General features: G+C 42.9%; 1 protein-coding gene across 4 annotated transcripts in view; it reads left to right on the top strand.

The window, feature by feature from the left end:
- ZFAT (zinc finger and AT-hook domain containing) overlaps positions 1 to 15045 on the top strand; it is a 225937-nt gene that overhangs the window by 81328 nt on the left and 129564 nt on the right. For all 4 annotated transcript variants that reach the window (XM_010344221.2, XM_003933686.4, XM_074387174.1 and 1 more), the window contains 2 exons: positions 10395 to 10580; positions 12797 to 12947. In XM_010344221.2, the coding sequence (XP_010342523.1) occupies positions 10395 to 10580; positions 12797 to 12947 (337 nt within the window). The remainder of the gene's footprint in view (positions 1 to 10394; positions 10581 to 12796; positions 12948 to 15045) is intronic.

Raw genomic sequence — 15045 nt, 5'->3', positions numbered from 1 at the left:
ACATTGCTGAACACTCCGTAAGTATCTGCTGAATGAACTGTGGCTAGTAAAGAGCAAATAAATGCTGTAGTGTGTACATAATTTCCAAGTAAATATTTATTTCTTTTGTGCAGAAATGATATTTTGTTTGAATATGGACACTTAAGAAAATTTGAAAATGGGAAAGTGAGAAAAGATAACCATCTGATGAAGAGAATATTTTATTTAGTAGTAGGGAATAATTGTTGAACTTCGTGTTGGAGATAGAAATTCTGTTTTCGGAGGAGACACACTTGGTATGAATACTTTACCAAACTGAGGGGAGGGTAACCAGCAAGCAAACATAGACACTAAAGAGGCAGACTTGAAATCCGACCTGAAGTTGACCTGGACCTTCCTAGTCACAGCCAGCCACTCTTCTGCAAGTAAAAATGCACAGAGCCTGTTGAATTTGCCTCAGGTTCCAGCAGCGCCAGGTAGGAGGATGGGGCTTTGGGTCAGGAGTGAGTATCCCACAGTGTGCTCAAAGAGCCCACCTGTCCTGGGATCCTGTGGGTGGGAGGTGTGGGCTGGGAGCTAGGACTTGGCTGGGAAATTCCCTGTGAGTTCTTGAGGCTGTCTCTTCTCCCAGCCACCGAAGAACCAGTGGTGCTGGCAGTGGGGACTTAATAAATAAATCACAGTCATTTACAGAGACCGGAAACCAAGGGTGTGACTCCCTGCCTCATTCTGAAGGAAACACCCCATATACCAAGACAGCTTGGGGTAGGAAGCTGGCAGACACTCACACCCCACCCTGTGCTACACCTCTCTTCTGTTGTCACAATTGCACAAGGTGACGAGTGGCTCTGGAGCAGGACTGTGGGTGTCTGCAAAGTGTCCTTCTCTGTTTGTGTTTCCTGTAAAACTCATAGCAATGAATTTTCTCATGGTAACTGTATTAGTTTGTTTTCACACTGCTGATAAAGATATACCCAAGACTAGGAAGAAAAAGTGGTTTAATTGGACTTACTGTTCCACATGGCCAGGGAGGTCTCAGAATCATGGTGGGAGGCAAAAGGCACTTCTTACACAGTGGCGGCAAGAGAAAAATGAGGAAGAAGCAAAAATGGAAACTTTCTCCTGATAAACCCATCAGATCTCGTGAGACTTATTTACTATCACAAGAATAGCACAGGAAAGACCAGCCCCTATCATCCAGTTACCGTCCCCTGGGTCCCTCCCATAATGTATGGGAATTCTGGGAGATACAATTCAAGTTGAGGTTTGGGTGGGGACACAGCCAAACCATGTCAGTAACCGTGGTTAAAACTAACTGCAATTTAGTGAATCAAGGCCATGGTCTATGGCAGCTTGGAGGGCTCTTGTGCATGTGCAGTGTGGATTGCGCAGGGTAGCTTGTTTCTAAGCAAGTCACCATACAAACTGTTTTGTAGTGGTGAAGTCTCTGTTCCCAGAGTGATTAACAAGTAGTGTTGTAGACAGCGTTCCTTTGAGATGGCTGGGTGATAACTGCCTAATAATTAGAAATTATACAGAAGGACCCCCCACCGTCCCATCTGCCCCTAAAGGCTTGGGGTTGCTGAATCTGCATTAGAACCCAGACTTTCTGTCATGGTTCTTAGCATGTTGCTATATCATTGCCTAATAAATTTCTAATCTTTTTTTCTTTTTTGAGACAGAGTGTTTCTCTGTCACCCAGGCTGGAGTGTAATGGTGTTGGTATCGACTCACTGCAACCTTCACCTCCTGGGTTCAAGTGATTTTCCCGCCTCAGTCTCCCGAGTAGCTGGGATTACATGTGCATGCCACCATGCCTGGCTAATTTTTGTATTTTTAATAGAAGCGGGTTCCACCTTGTTGGCCAGGCTGGTCTTGAACTCTTGACCTCGTCATCCACCTGCCTCAGCCTTCCAAAGTGCTAGGATTACAGGCATGAGCCACCACACCTGGCCAGAAATTTCTAATCTTAGTTGTTTTTGATAATACTAGCTGGTACATTATGTTGTGTATTTATTTAATTTGCATGGTATTGAGGTACATGTGAAGAACATGCAAGATTGTTCCATAGGTACACACATGGCAGTGTGATTTGCTGCCTTCCTCCCCTTCACCTATATCTGGCATTTCTCCCCATGCTATCTCTCCCCACCTCCCCACCCCTCCCCATCCCTCCCTCAGTTCCTCCCAACAGATCCCAGTGTGTAGTGCTCCCCTCCCTGTGTTCACCCCAAAACCTAAAATGCAATAAAAAAAAAAAAGAAAAGAAATTTGGGTCAGTTGTAAATGTATGTTATGAATTTTAGGGCAACCACAAAAATTTTAAAAGAGAGACATAATTGATATGCTGAGGAAGCAGCATATCAGAAAGCAGATTCATATAAAATGCTCAATTAAAAGCACAATAAGCAGAAAGACTTTTTAAAAAGGAACAAAGAATTAAGGCAACAAATAGAAACAGTTACAAAGTGGTAGCTATTACTCTAGCTATATCAATTATCATTTTGAATATCAATGGCCTGAATACACCAATTAAAAGACAGATATTATGAGATTATATTTATATTTATATTATATATTGTCTCCAAAAATCCACTTTAAATATAAAGACATTCAGATTAAAAGTAAATGAATAGACAAAGATATACCATGCTAACATTAATATTATAAAAAGAAAGTAAGAGTAGCTATACCAATTTCAGAGTAAAATTCAAAGCAAGGAAATTCATATTAAAACCAAAATTATTATAAGAATGAAAGCTACAGACTGATATATTTCAAAAACATAAATGCAAAAATCCTTAAAAAATATAAGCAAATCAAATTCAACAATTGTACACCATGATTAAGTGGAATGTATCATAGCTATGGAAGGCTAGTTCAACATTCCAAAATCAATTAATCTGTTACATCATAGGCTAAAGAAGAAGAAAATCATATGATCATATCAATAGATACAGAAAAAACATTAGACAAATCCAACACCTTTTCATGATAAAAACTCTCAGCAAACTAGAAATAAGAGAGGAGCTTCCTGAACTTGATAAACAATATCTACAAGAATCCTACAGATAAATCAGACTTAATGGTGTAAACCTAGAAGCTTCCCCACTAAGTTCAGAAAGAAGCAAAGATATTTCTTTTCACCACTCCTTCTCAGCATTGAAGTAGAAGTTCTAGCTAATGTAATAAGACAAATAAAGGAAATAAAATGTATACAGAGCGAGAAGGAAAAAAATAAAACTGCCATTGTTCACAGATAACATGATTGTCTGAAGAATCCAACAGAAGTGGCACACACACACACAAAAAAACTCTAAACAAAACTCTTAGAAGTAATAAGTTATAGCAAGGTTGTGAGAAACAACAGTAATGCACAAAAGTCAATCAATTTCCATTTATATATATGTATATGTAATCAATAGTGGCATTTGAAATTAGAAACACAATGTCATTTACATTAGCACCTCCCCTCAACAAACTTCATGTGCGAGATTTATCTGAGAAAAACTACAGAGTTCTGGTGAAATAAATCAATAAAGAACTAAATAAATGGAGAGATATGCCCTATTCTGGACAGGAAGATTCAATATCATCAAAATGTTAGTTATTTTTTAAACTTGATGTATAGATTCAATATAATACCAAATAAAATCCTATAACGTTATTTTATGGTATCCACAGACTAATTCTGAAGTTTTTATTAAAGATCCAAAATAGCCAAAAACAAAAAGAAATTTCATGGTAGATGATAAAAGTCTTAAAAACAAAGCTAAATCTAAAATAAGATATTTTGAATTGAACAAACTGAAGTACTTCCAACATGGGAGGAGGACTTTGTTCGTTGGGAAAATGTGAAGGTAGGGGTTTTCTTGCATCACTGTCTCTGGAGAGCCATGGTTTCTGCTCCCGTTGTGTGGGTGCATGGGACGCTCTTCATGGCCATCTGGAACCACCAGATGCTGAGAGCAGAGGTGGGAAGCTCTCCCCAAGACCGCCTCTGACTACTAACTTAATTTCATCTGGTTCTTAGGATTTCTAAATTTTGGGCCCATCAAGGTGACTGCCAAGAGCTGGGAGTGTGAGTATCTGTGATGTGTGGTTGAGAGAGTCTTTGGGTTGGTGTCCCAGATATGTTTTCAGAAGGCAGAGAAGATGAACATTGATGGGATGTTTAATATGTTCCTGGGATTTTCCTAGTAATTGTGTTTTTTCTTCTTACAGCAATCTTTTGAGGTTTTTATTTATATTTTATTTTTTAAGAGTGATTTTAGGGAGATTAATCAATTGTCCAGAGTTCCATTGCAGGTGGTTAAATTGTGTGCTACCCTAGCCTCTCTGACTCCGGAATGCTGCATAGCCTCTCTGCAGTGGTTCCATTAACCAGCCCCTGAGCTGCTCAGGCCAGCTGGTTTGTAGCGAGCTCACAGTATGTCGCAATGCAGCAGCCATGCGCAAGTGGGAGAACCCAAACCCATCGACAGCTATGGAATTTGTAAAAGGAGAGGAAGCTGGAGGGGAACGTAGGCAGGAAAAAGTAGAAAAGTTTATAAAGTCAGTAATTCAGAGGAAGCAAGAGACTATTGAAAAACACCTATTGAAAGTCTGTGATACAGGTGAGCTGAAGATGAGAAATGCCAAGCCCTCAGAAAAGCAACCTCAGCATGACTTCTATCTTGGGTCCCCGAGGCATTTCAGTGGTGAAAAGGCAACTTTGAAAAGTACAAAGGTGGGTCAAGTGAGGATGTGGGGAAATTGGTGAACAACCAGGTCAAGTGGGAATGAGGATTTCGGTATCTAAAAGGAAGTGGGCAGAAAATTACTAATGAGGCTGTTGTTAAAATGTCTTTCTCTTTTACCCTGTACCCTCCTTGCTTTACACAAAGGAGTATTGAGCACCTGCTACACACCAGACCTAATGCTGGGGATGAGAAGCATGCAGTCGAGTGGCTGTGTGAGAGCTGGGTTCAGGGCTGTAAGGAGCATGGCACATGCAGGAGTGCAATGGAGGACCTGATGTTTCTCTGCATAAAGCACCTGCTTTCATAGGCCAGAGTCTCTGGGTGGCATCTGGGTCTCCATGCCAGTTCTCCTGCCTCACCTCCCACCCTCCACATACTGGGTGTTTCACCAGGAGTTATTTGCTGCTCCCTAAATGCACCTGGCATTTGCCTCTGAGTGAGCATGTATGTTCTTTTTCTGTGGTACTCCTATTCTTCCCACAGTGCTCCAGGCCTTGAGGGATCAGTTAAGTTCATCTCCAAGGACCATTTCCAAGGCTATTCAGTTCAGTGCCTGGCACCATAGTTCCTGAATCAGTTGGAAAACTTGCTGTGGAAGCTTCTGAAGCTCTCAAGAATAGAATGCAATATGCATGGACTGTGGATCCGTGTTGCATGAGGTCCCAGAGAATTGAGGTTGCTCCTGGAAGCAGCTTTGGCTGCAAGTAGTTTACTTGAGTGGTAGTCCCAGGAAGCAGAGCTAGGGAGGGAGAAGAGTGTGACAGGGAAGGAGCAATGCCAAGGGCTTGTTAGTGGGGTCTTTGCTATATGCAGTAGGAATTTGATTCTCAAGAAGCTACCATGGACCAGGCACAGTAGCTCACACCTGTAATCTTAGCACTTTGGGAGGCCGAGGTGGGTGGATCATTTGAGGTCAGGAGTCTGAGACCAGTCTGGCTAACATGGTGAAACCCCATCTCTACTAAAAAAGTAAAAAAATTAGCTGAGTGGGATGGTGTGCACCTGTAATTCCAGTTACTTGGGAGGCTGAGGCACGAGAATCACTTGAACCTGGGAGGTAGAAGTTGCAGTAAGCCAGGATCGTGCTGTTGCACTCTAGCCTGGCAGCCTGAACAACTAAGTGAGATTCTGTCTCAAAAAGATGCTGCCATGGTGACTCCTAGAATTGTCTGCCTGGACAGTGTCCAGAGCACTGCTTCCACCTTAGCCATATGGGCCGTGGGATATGGGGAGAGTCCCTCTGTTCCTTGCTGAGGCGGGGACCAGAGCCTGCACTCCATGTGGACCTGAGGCGGGTGTGGTCCAATGGGTTGTAGGTGCGTGGTGTTCTATCTCCTACTGTTTTGTCTCTTCCAGGCTTTTTTTTTTTCTCTTTCTCATATTTTTCACCCCTTTGTCTTCTTTTCTCCCTGCAACCTCCTTACTCTTCTCTTCTTCCTTGTGTAATAGTTCCACCTCTTCAGATGTGAGGGCCTTAGAATTTACAGATTTATACATTGTTTGGTCTGACTTCCCATGTGGTTCAGAGTCTTTTCCACAGCATTTTCAGTGGTATCTGTGACGTCCTGGAAAACCCGCTTCAGAAACATGTCTGAAAAACACCCTTTCCTTGGACAGTACCTTTCTCTGGTCTGAAATCTGTTGCAGGGGACATCTACCCATTGGTCCTAGCTTCATCTTTTTGAACACGACAGAGCAAGTCTTCTTCATTGTCTGGCTCCAGCCTTTTATATTCTGGAGGCCTACATTAGGCTTCATAAAATCACAAGAAGACATGGGCCCAACTTCCAAGAGGTCTCAGTATGGATAAGGCATATCAACAGATAATTGCAAGCAGTGTGGGAAGTCCGACCATTGGTTCGGTACTGTGTTTGTCTAAGGAGGATGGAGGAAGTAAGAAGATGAAGGGCACAGAGTATCACAGAGGAGGGGAGATCTGAGCCACCTTTTGGTTTGTCATTTAGACAAGCAGGGGTGTATGGATCAGGATGTTGTGCAGTGCATGGCTGTGTGCAAAGGTCTAGGGGCTGTAAACAGCACCAGGTGTTGGTCAACTTGTGGTTCAGCATTGATGGAGCCCAGAGGGGCGGGAGGTAAGCAGGTGAGGGCGTGTGCCTGCAAGTCATGGCCTTGACGGTACAGGGGTAGTGGGAGAGGATTTATGGCAATTCTTGGAGGACCTTACCTAGCACCTTTTCCTAATGGAGATGGGAAGGAAGCCCATGGACGGTTTTAAGCAGGCAAGTGACAGGATGAGATTTGAATTTTAAAACAATTCACTCTAGGGTCTAGGTAGAGGATGATTTGGAGAGTGTTAGTCAGGATACTGTTAGCAGAGGCACTGGTTGAAAACGAGTTTAATATTGAGAATGTTCTTTCATGTAAAAACATGCCCAGGCACAGTGGTTTCAGTGCAGATTCAGGGCACATCTGTGCCAGGAAAGCCCCAGGATCCACCTCTCTCTTTGTGATGCCCGAGGCATTATCATAGTCTTTCACTTGGCATCTCCTCGCTACTGCATGGTTGCCTCGGTTCTGGCAGTGGACATAGCAACACTCAGCTGAGGAAGAGAGGTGGTACTTTCTTCATGAGGAAGGAAAATCACTCCTGGAAGACCCTGGGCCCTTCTTTTCAGACCCCATTGGCCAGGCTTGGGTCCTGTAATCCTAGATGTTAGGATGGAGCTGAATTCCGAGTTCCTGGAGTGGGAGGTGGCATTACCCTTGAGGAGGGACAGGTGTTGGGAATGGGCAGGGTGGATACTGGCAGTGTACCTCCCGAAGTAGCCACAGGGAAGGAAACTCAAATCGGAGCTGTGGGAATGGTGAGGGGAGAGGTGAGGTTTTTGTCCAGTCTTTTCTTCTCCACCAAGGCCAACTCAGGTCTCTACTGGTTTTTAAAATGGCATGGCGCCAGACCTTAACCCACATCCGGGCACCCAGTTCTGCCATGTGTTCTTAACATGAGATGCCGAAAGCAGAGTCCAGACGCAGTCAATCTGGTGCAGAGCCTGGTGGTCTCTTTAGCGGCTTCTTATTAGTGCAGGTGAATGTGATTTGGTTTCTGTTGATTCATGCTGTTAACCTGGGTTGAGCTTCTGGCAAGTTCTAATTCTCAGGTCTTTTTTTTTAACGTGAACACATCTATTCCTGGCATATCACCCACGTATTGCATTGAATCCCATGGTGAATTGCGGTATAAAGTAAAACATCATTTTAAAGCAAAAAAATTCTGTAATCTGTTGTTTCTACCTTTTTATAGCATTCAGTATATTCTGCTAGAGTTATTTATGCGTGTGTATCACCCAGTATGTAGGCCACAAAAAGAACTTCTGTGACTCAGGCAATTTGTAGACCTTTTGAAATGTTTTTATTATAGGTACTAAAAAGTAAAATAAAACAAAAACTGCTGTTAGGCACGATGCAAATCAAGCCTACAAAATGTAGGCACTGCCAGTGACTTAGCCATCACCTGTTTCCCCATTCTGCAGCTTTACGGGAGTCATCCTGTTCTTCAAGGGAGGACGCGTCTGATGGTCTTGACTTTTTCCCTTTAGCCTTAGAGAATGATGTGCAGTTCTGTCTGATTCATGATCTCATCTATTCATGCCTTTTAGTTCAATGTTATATTTAATGCCGATGCTAGTTATGTGATTAAGGATCTTTTCCAGTGAATTAAAGAACTTCCGTAAAACTGTTTCTCTAGGTCTTAAAAAATGGTTCAAGCACCTAGGTCATGGGATAAACATCCAAAAAGCTTCATAGAACCTAGAAAATTAGAATGTTTGTTTTGACCAATCTGCCATTAGCCAAGTTTTTTTCTTGCCTCTTCTTGAGAGAGCTTTCCTTTAACCAGCCTGCCTCCCTAAGAAAGAATACTTCTCCATTTTATCTTTTCCCTTCAGGCATTCCTTGGTACCTTTACTTGGGGAACTGGCTTCAGGCAGAGTTGAATCATGGAAAACAGGCTGACCGAATGGCCTCTAGCTGTCTCCCTTCGGTTACTCCTGTTTCTGCCATATTACTGAACGGTTCCTGTCTCACCTCCCCATAACCCCGCCTGGCAGCACTTTCCAGACCCCCGCCCTGCACCTCCACATCCCGCCTCCCTTCCTTCATCCGTTTCCACACTCATGGCTGAGAGAGGCTTATGTGGAATTGTTCCCTGTGCATTTGTCATATGTTCTGAGGAAGTGATTTTTGGGCAGGTTATTTCAGGTTTTGTGGCTCTGTTTCTAAGAAAGAGAAAACTCCTTTTCCTGCCTTCCCTCTATTTCCTCTTCACTCAGGAGTGTCAAACAGTGTGCATCCAAGAGGTGGCTCCTTTGTTCTTTACTTGGTTGTCGAAGCTTTTCTTACCCCTCAGGCTAATGCCAAGGGTAGCCACGTGGGACTAGCTGCTGTTCTTTCTGTGGCTGACACGTTCCCTCTTCAGTGTATTTCAACATTTTTGAACCCGTTCAGTTTGCTCTCTGCAGCAGCGGCACAAATATAATCCAGCTGTTCCGGGCGTAGACACCTGTGGCTCTCCATGATGGCCTTCCAGAGACAGCAGACAGGCCCCAGGTATCCTTTCCCTTTGCTCTTCCATTGTTTTGAGAAACTGTAGACTAGAGGCAGCCTTGAAAAATCAGAAGATTTCGTGTAGGGAATCTAGATTTCTAGTCTTACTGTGAGCCGTCAGTAGACGTGACTCTGTCTTCCCACCCAGCAGGCTGGTTGTCTGTGGGAACTTGAGCCTCCTTTCCTTCCAGCTTCTCCCACTCCTCAGGACTGACTGGTCTTCGTGCACATTGATGTTTCACCCCTGGTTCCCCAAAGGAAGTTTCCAGACTTCTCGTGGCCATTCGGGGCCCTCTGGGACCTAACTCTGACGCCCTCCCCTGGTTTAGTTTCTGTCTCTTTGCTTCCTCATGAAGTGGTCACCACACAGGGTGCTTGGGCGCTGGCTTACACCTTGGCTCTGCTGTCTGTCCCTAGATTGGAACACCATTTCCACCACATCCACTCCTTTGCCCCCATGCCCTTGCCTGTATTTCCCGACCATTGCTTCGCACATGCTTGCTTTTTAAGTGCACCGAGGGTTTACCTCCCCGTGAAGTGGAGAATCTACCATCCTTTCCTGTAACTGTCTCAGGTCATTTCTCATTTCGTTTGGTGTGTTGCAGACTGCCCTGGATTGCATGTACTGTTTGCCTGTCTGTCTCTCCCCTTGCCCTGCAGGGCCCTCGAGGGCAGGGTCTGCACCTTATCACCCTTTTTGTCCAGCAGGCCTGGTACACAGACAGTGGCTGCTAAGTGTAAGTAGAATAAGTGAATGATTTATTTCTTGGAATATACATCTTGGAGACCTTGTGTTCTCTGCAGTGTTGTTTATTAATGATTCTGGAGTCTGCTTGGCCTCATGAAGACAAGACAAAAATCTATTTCTCTTTTACCCGACAGTGTGTGCCCGGGGCCTAGGTGATGGCCTGTGGTGGGTAGCAGTGAACCTGTACTGGACTGAGTGAAGGAGTGCAGTGCCACTGTGGTACCTGCATGACTCAGTGATCTGCATGGCATTGCAGACCACAGAGCTCTTTCCTTCACTGCCCCGTGGAGAGTCATGTTTACCCTCCACCTCTGCCACTGATATAAAAGGATACTTTATGCATCTTGGTATTTGCTCCTTAGGTAACGAGTCTGACCTTGAACTAGAAAAGAAGTGTAAGGAAGATGATCGAGAAAAGGCCCCGAAAAGACCACGGTCACAGAAAACAGAGAAAGTCCAGAAGATCTCAGGAAAGGAGGCCGGGCTGCTTTCTGGGGCGAAGAAACCCATCATAAGTGTGGTTTTAACTGCACACGAAGCTATTCCAGGTGACTGCACCAAGCGGGAAAGGACAAGCCAGTCCATGCTGAGGGCAGCCTGATGTCACAGTCTGAATCAGAGCACAGAGCTGGTGCATTGGTGGGGCTCTCCATTTCATCACACACTAACTCCAGAGGATGAGACCTACTTAGTGCCCAGGTGTTGTGAATGGATAGAGGAGAATAGGGTAGCTGTGAGGGCTGCTGCCCCTGCTGCTGCTGCTGCGGTACCACAGTCCCTCTGTGCCACTCCTGCTGGAGTAGTGGTTCCGGGAACAGTTTGTTTTCTTTGTTCCCTCACCTAGCTCCTCTGCTGGGTGTGTGCCTTCCCCTCCAGCTCGCAGCAATGCTATCCTGAACGTGGGGGTGGCCCCTTCAGCCACGCGCATGCAGGCTGCTGCCCCAAAACCCCTGCTAACTCTGCCCACCTTCTGTTTCGTATCTTTTTTAACCTGTGTACACATAGAAAAGACATAAGCTGACATAGACAGCCACTATTTCCATCTTCCAAAGAATTAGAGTTCTGTTCTTATCTTTCTTTTCTTTTAAGATTAAGACAGTGGGAAATGTCCTAAGGGGGCATCCTGGGATGCTGTTGATCTTTTTGTATTTATAGAAGGAGTCACCAAATAGTTTATAATACTAGAAACTTCCATCTCCCCCTGTTCTTTTACATGAAATAGCTGATGGATATGTGACACTACACGTGTGTATGTGATACTACACGTGTGTGTGTGTGTGTGTGTGTGTGTGTGTGTGTATTATTTTATTTTATTTTTTTGAGATGGAGTTTTGCTCTTGCCTTCCAGGCTAGAGTGCAGTGGTGTGATCTCGACTCACTGCAGCCTCCACTTCCCAGGTTCAAGTGATTCTCCTGCCTCAGCCTCCCGAGTAGCTGGGGTTATAGGTGCCTGCCACCATGCCTGGCTAAGTTTTATGTTTTCAGTAGAGATGGAGTTTCTCCATGTTCACCAGGCTGGTCTCAAACTCCTGACCTCAGGTGATTCACCTGCCTTGGCCTCCCAAAGTGCTGGGGTTATAGGTGTGAGCCACCGCACCTGGCCTGACACCATATTTTTTAAAAAGGTCTCCTTTAGCATAGGACCCTTAATAAAAAAAGCAGTTTATAATGGTGGAGTTCAAAGTATAATTTTTCTCCTATGCATTTGAGATGATTGTTGTCAAATAAAATTTGAAAATTAAGTTTAGGATGTTAAGGACAGCTGCAGCCTTTTCAGTGCTAAGAATAACTCATTTAAAATGAAAACTCTGACTAAATTCTCCTGTACTTTACTGCAGACGAAGGTGATCAGAGAACAGACCATATAAAATTGTGTGACTAGAAGAACTTTCTGGAAAATTACTTTGTCTGCCCTACTCACTTCAGAACAGTAGTATTCTGGAAAATAAAAAGCCCAGAGAGAATTTCCTATTTTCAATTGTTGCTAGAGAAACTTTCCACAGTTTTCTAAAAATTAGTGGTAGTATTGTGATATTTCTTTAAGCAAGGGTGAAAAGTATAATTAATTCCTTTGCAGTTTCAGAAATGGGGTAAATTGGATCTTTTTCTTTCATGCAGTTGATACACACAGGCATACACATGTGCGCGCGCGTGCACACACACACACACGTACGTATACCTTCATATGAAGTGTCCACTGCTGTAAAAGGCCTTTGATCATTTAATTGTATAGAATCGCAGAAGTAAAGATGACCCTTGAGATTTTCCACCTCAAACCCTTAATTTCATATGGTGGAAACAGAGATATTGAGGCAATGTCATATTTGGGACCAAGTTAGCTTAAATTTCTGTTTACAGTCTGTTCTACTGTTCCATACTATCTTGATGCAGCTTTAAATTTACTTAAAGTTTGACACAGGTGATCTTGTATAAAATCTTGCAAGTAACATATATATGTATATTGAGCATATGTGTGTATATATATGTATAGTTTTTAACCTAGGTGGATCAAGTGAAAATATATCTCAGGAGGATGTTTAGACAGATTATTCAAAAACCTGTCCTTACTTTCTCAAATGCATACACTCTCACACACACATAACACACACCCAAAGAATTTAAACGTAGAAGCTCAGTGAAAACTATCTTGCGTGGGTGTCATTCAGTATTGAAATACGCTTCCAAACCATTCCCTGAGCTGCGATGGCATCAGTGGCCACTTTCGCTGCCTCTCAATCAGCAGTGCCTTTTGCATCAATCTCAGGTGCTACCAAGATTGTGCCAGTGGAGGCTGGGCCTCCTGAAACAGGAGCTACAAGTTCTGAGACCACTTCAGCAGACCTGGTGCCTCGGCGAGGGTACCAGGAATACGCCATTCAGCAGACACCTTACGAGCAACCAATGAAATCAAGCAGGTAAAGTGTTTTTTTCTGTGTAACTTCAGCCAGAGGTTGAATGCGAGTGAGCTCCACAGAGTGCAGGAAGGATCAAGATGCTTGTTCATTTGGATTCTGCTTATACACTTACTTATAACAGATACAGGCCCTTGACTCAGTGGTAGAATTAACCCCTCCACTGCAGCCCTTAGTGTGCTGGCCGAGCTTCCAGTGTGGTAGGAGTAGCATGCTTTTAGAACTCAGCACCAGTCGGCTTAATGAAGCCAGAGCATTTTACTTAAAGCAAACCGATGTTTAACTTTAATAAAAAGAAATAGAAATATGGCCTTAGTAAGGTTTTAGATTTTTATAGCTGCACTTATTACAACTTAAAAAATCTTTATTTCCTTGTCACTTTGAAAAGTAACATAAGTGTGTTGTAGAAGGCTCACAAATCCCATATGATGTAGAGTTAAAGTAACCTGGAGTTACTCTTTCTAGGGGTAACACCTTTTGATAGTTTAGTTCATGTGCCTCTGAAAGTTTTTTGAAATGTATTAACATATATTGCTTTAATTTTGTTGTTTTTTTTTTTTCAAATACTAAATACCAAAAGTATTCTTTTCAACTTTTTTTAAAAAAAGCTTACTACACCTTGAAAGTCTTTCATTTTTAGTACATAGTTTTAAAAAGCTGGGTTTGCTATTATGTGGACTTATTTTAGTTTATATAGCCAGTTTTTACCATTGAGGACAGTGCAGTGATTAACATTTTGGTGCATACATCTTTTCATACTTCAAGGCTTCCTGTGGAGTCAGTTGCTAGAGTTGAAATTGCTACATCAAAGGATATGAGTGCCTAGTGCTTGACTGACATTAAAAACTCTCTCCAAGATCAAGACCAACCTGGTCAACATGGTGAAACCCCGTCTCTACTAAAAATACAAAAAATTAGCTGGGCATAGTGGCGCGTGCCTGTAATCCCAGCTACTCAGGAGGCTGAGGCAGAAGAATTGCCTGAACCCAGGAGGCGGAGGTTGCGGTGAGCCGAGATCGCGCCATTGCACTCCAGCCTGGGTAACAAGAGCAAAACTCCATCTCAAAAAAAAAAACAAAAAACAAAACTCTCTCCAGATACATTGGATCAGTTGACCACCTGTAGCAAACCAGTGTGTTTCTCTACACTCCCCAAGTTTTCTGCCTTTAGCCTGTACTTGATGAAGTCAGTTAACAAACTCTGATCCCCAGAGGTCTGAAAACATTTCTCCCAGCTGGAAGGAAATACAAAGAAAATGCCAGTTGCCAATGGTTGTCCTCTGTTTCTGGAAGATGAGAAATGGGGTGTTCTTGAGTAGAGCATAAGCTTTAGAATGAAACAGACCTAATAGGCTCTAGACTACGCTACATGAGTTTAGCTCAACAAACTGAGCACTTCTTGTGTGCTGGGCACTGGTGATACGACAAAGAATCAGCCAGATGCAGCCTCTGCCCTGATGAAGCTTGCACTCCATTGTAACTTGACACAGGTTAACTTTGCTTCTGTCATTTGTTGCACAATTTTAAGACTGTCTAATAGAATCTTAGTTCAGTGATGAGAATAAGAGAGAAAATATGCAAAGTACTTGGGAATGTAGTGCTCTCATTAAATTATATTTTTATATCATGTGGTATGCTTCATTAATTTGTAGCCTCAGTCCTCTGTTCTTGTAAATGTGAACAACTGAATTTATTGATGAAGTTGTAAAAATACTTATTCCTTTGGTGAATTCATAATAGAATTAAGTCTCTAAAGTCATTCTGTGTTTCAAGTCAGGTTGATTTGTAGACCTTAATTAATAATCTTCACAATATTTCAAGGTCTGTTGGGGAGGGGTTTAGCTAAATGGTAATCTAGTTACAGGTAAATACACTGAATATTTAATCAAGAGATCTGAGCTATATTTTTATTGTCATGTATTCTTTTAATATTTTATTACGCAAATAATCCAGTGACTGTGAAAGAGATGTTTTTGGGTGAGGATTTTACTTTGTAAAATTTGGATAGAAATAGAAACTTTTAGGTTATATTATTTTTCTCTCATAACAAGTGATACAGACTTCTTATATAAAAAATTTTGGAAGTTCAGAAAACTGAGGGA

This window comes from Saimiri boliviensis, chromosome 15 (genome assembly GCF_048565385.1).
Source record: "Saimiri boliviensis isolate mSaiBol1 chromosome 15, mSaiBol1.pri, whole genome shotgun sequence".
In the NCBI taxonomy this organism is placed as follows: Eukaryota; Metazoa; Chordata; class Mammalia; order Primates; family Cebidae; genus Saimiri; species Saimiri boliviensis.
This window is presented reverse-complemented; position numbering and strand designations above follow the sequence as displayed.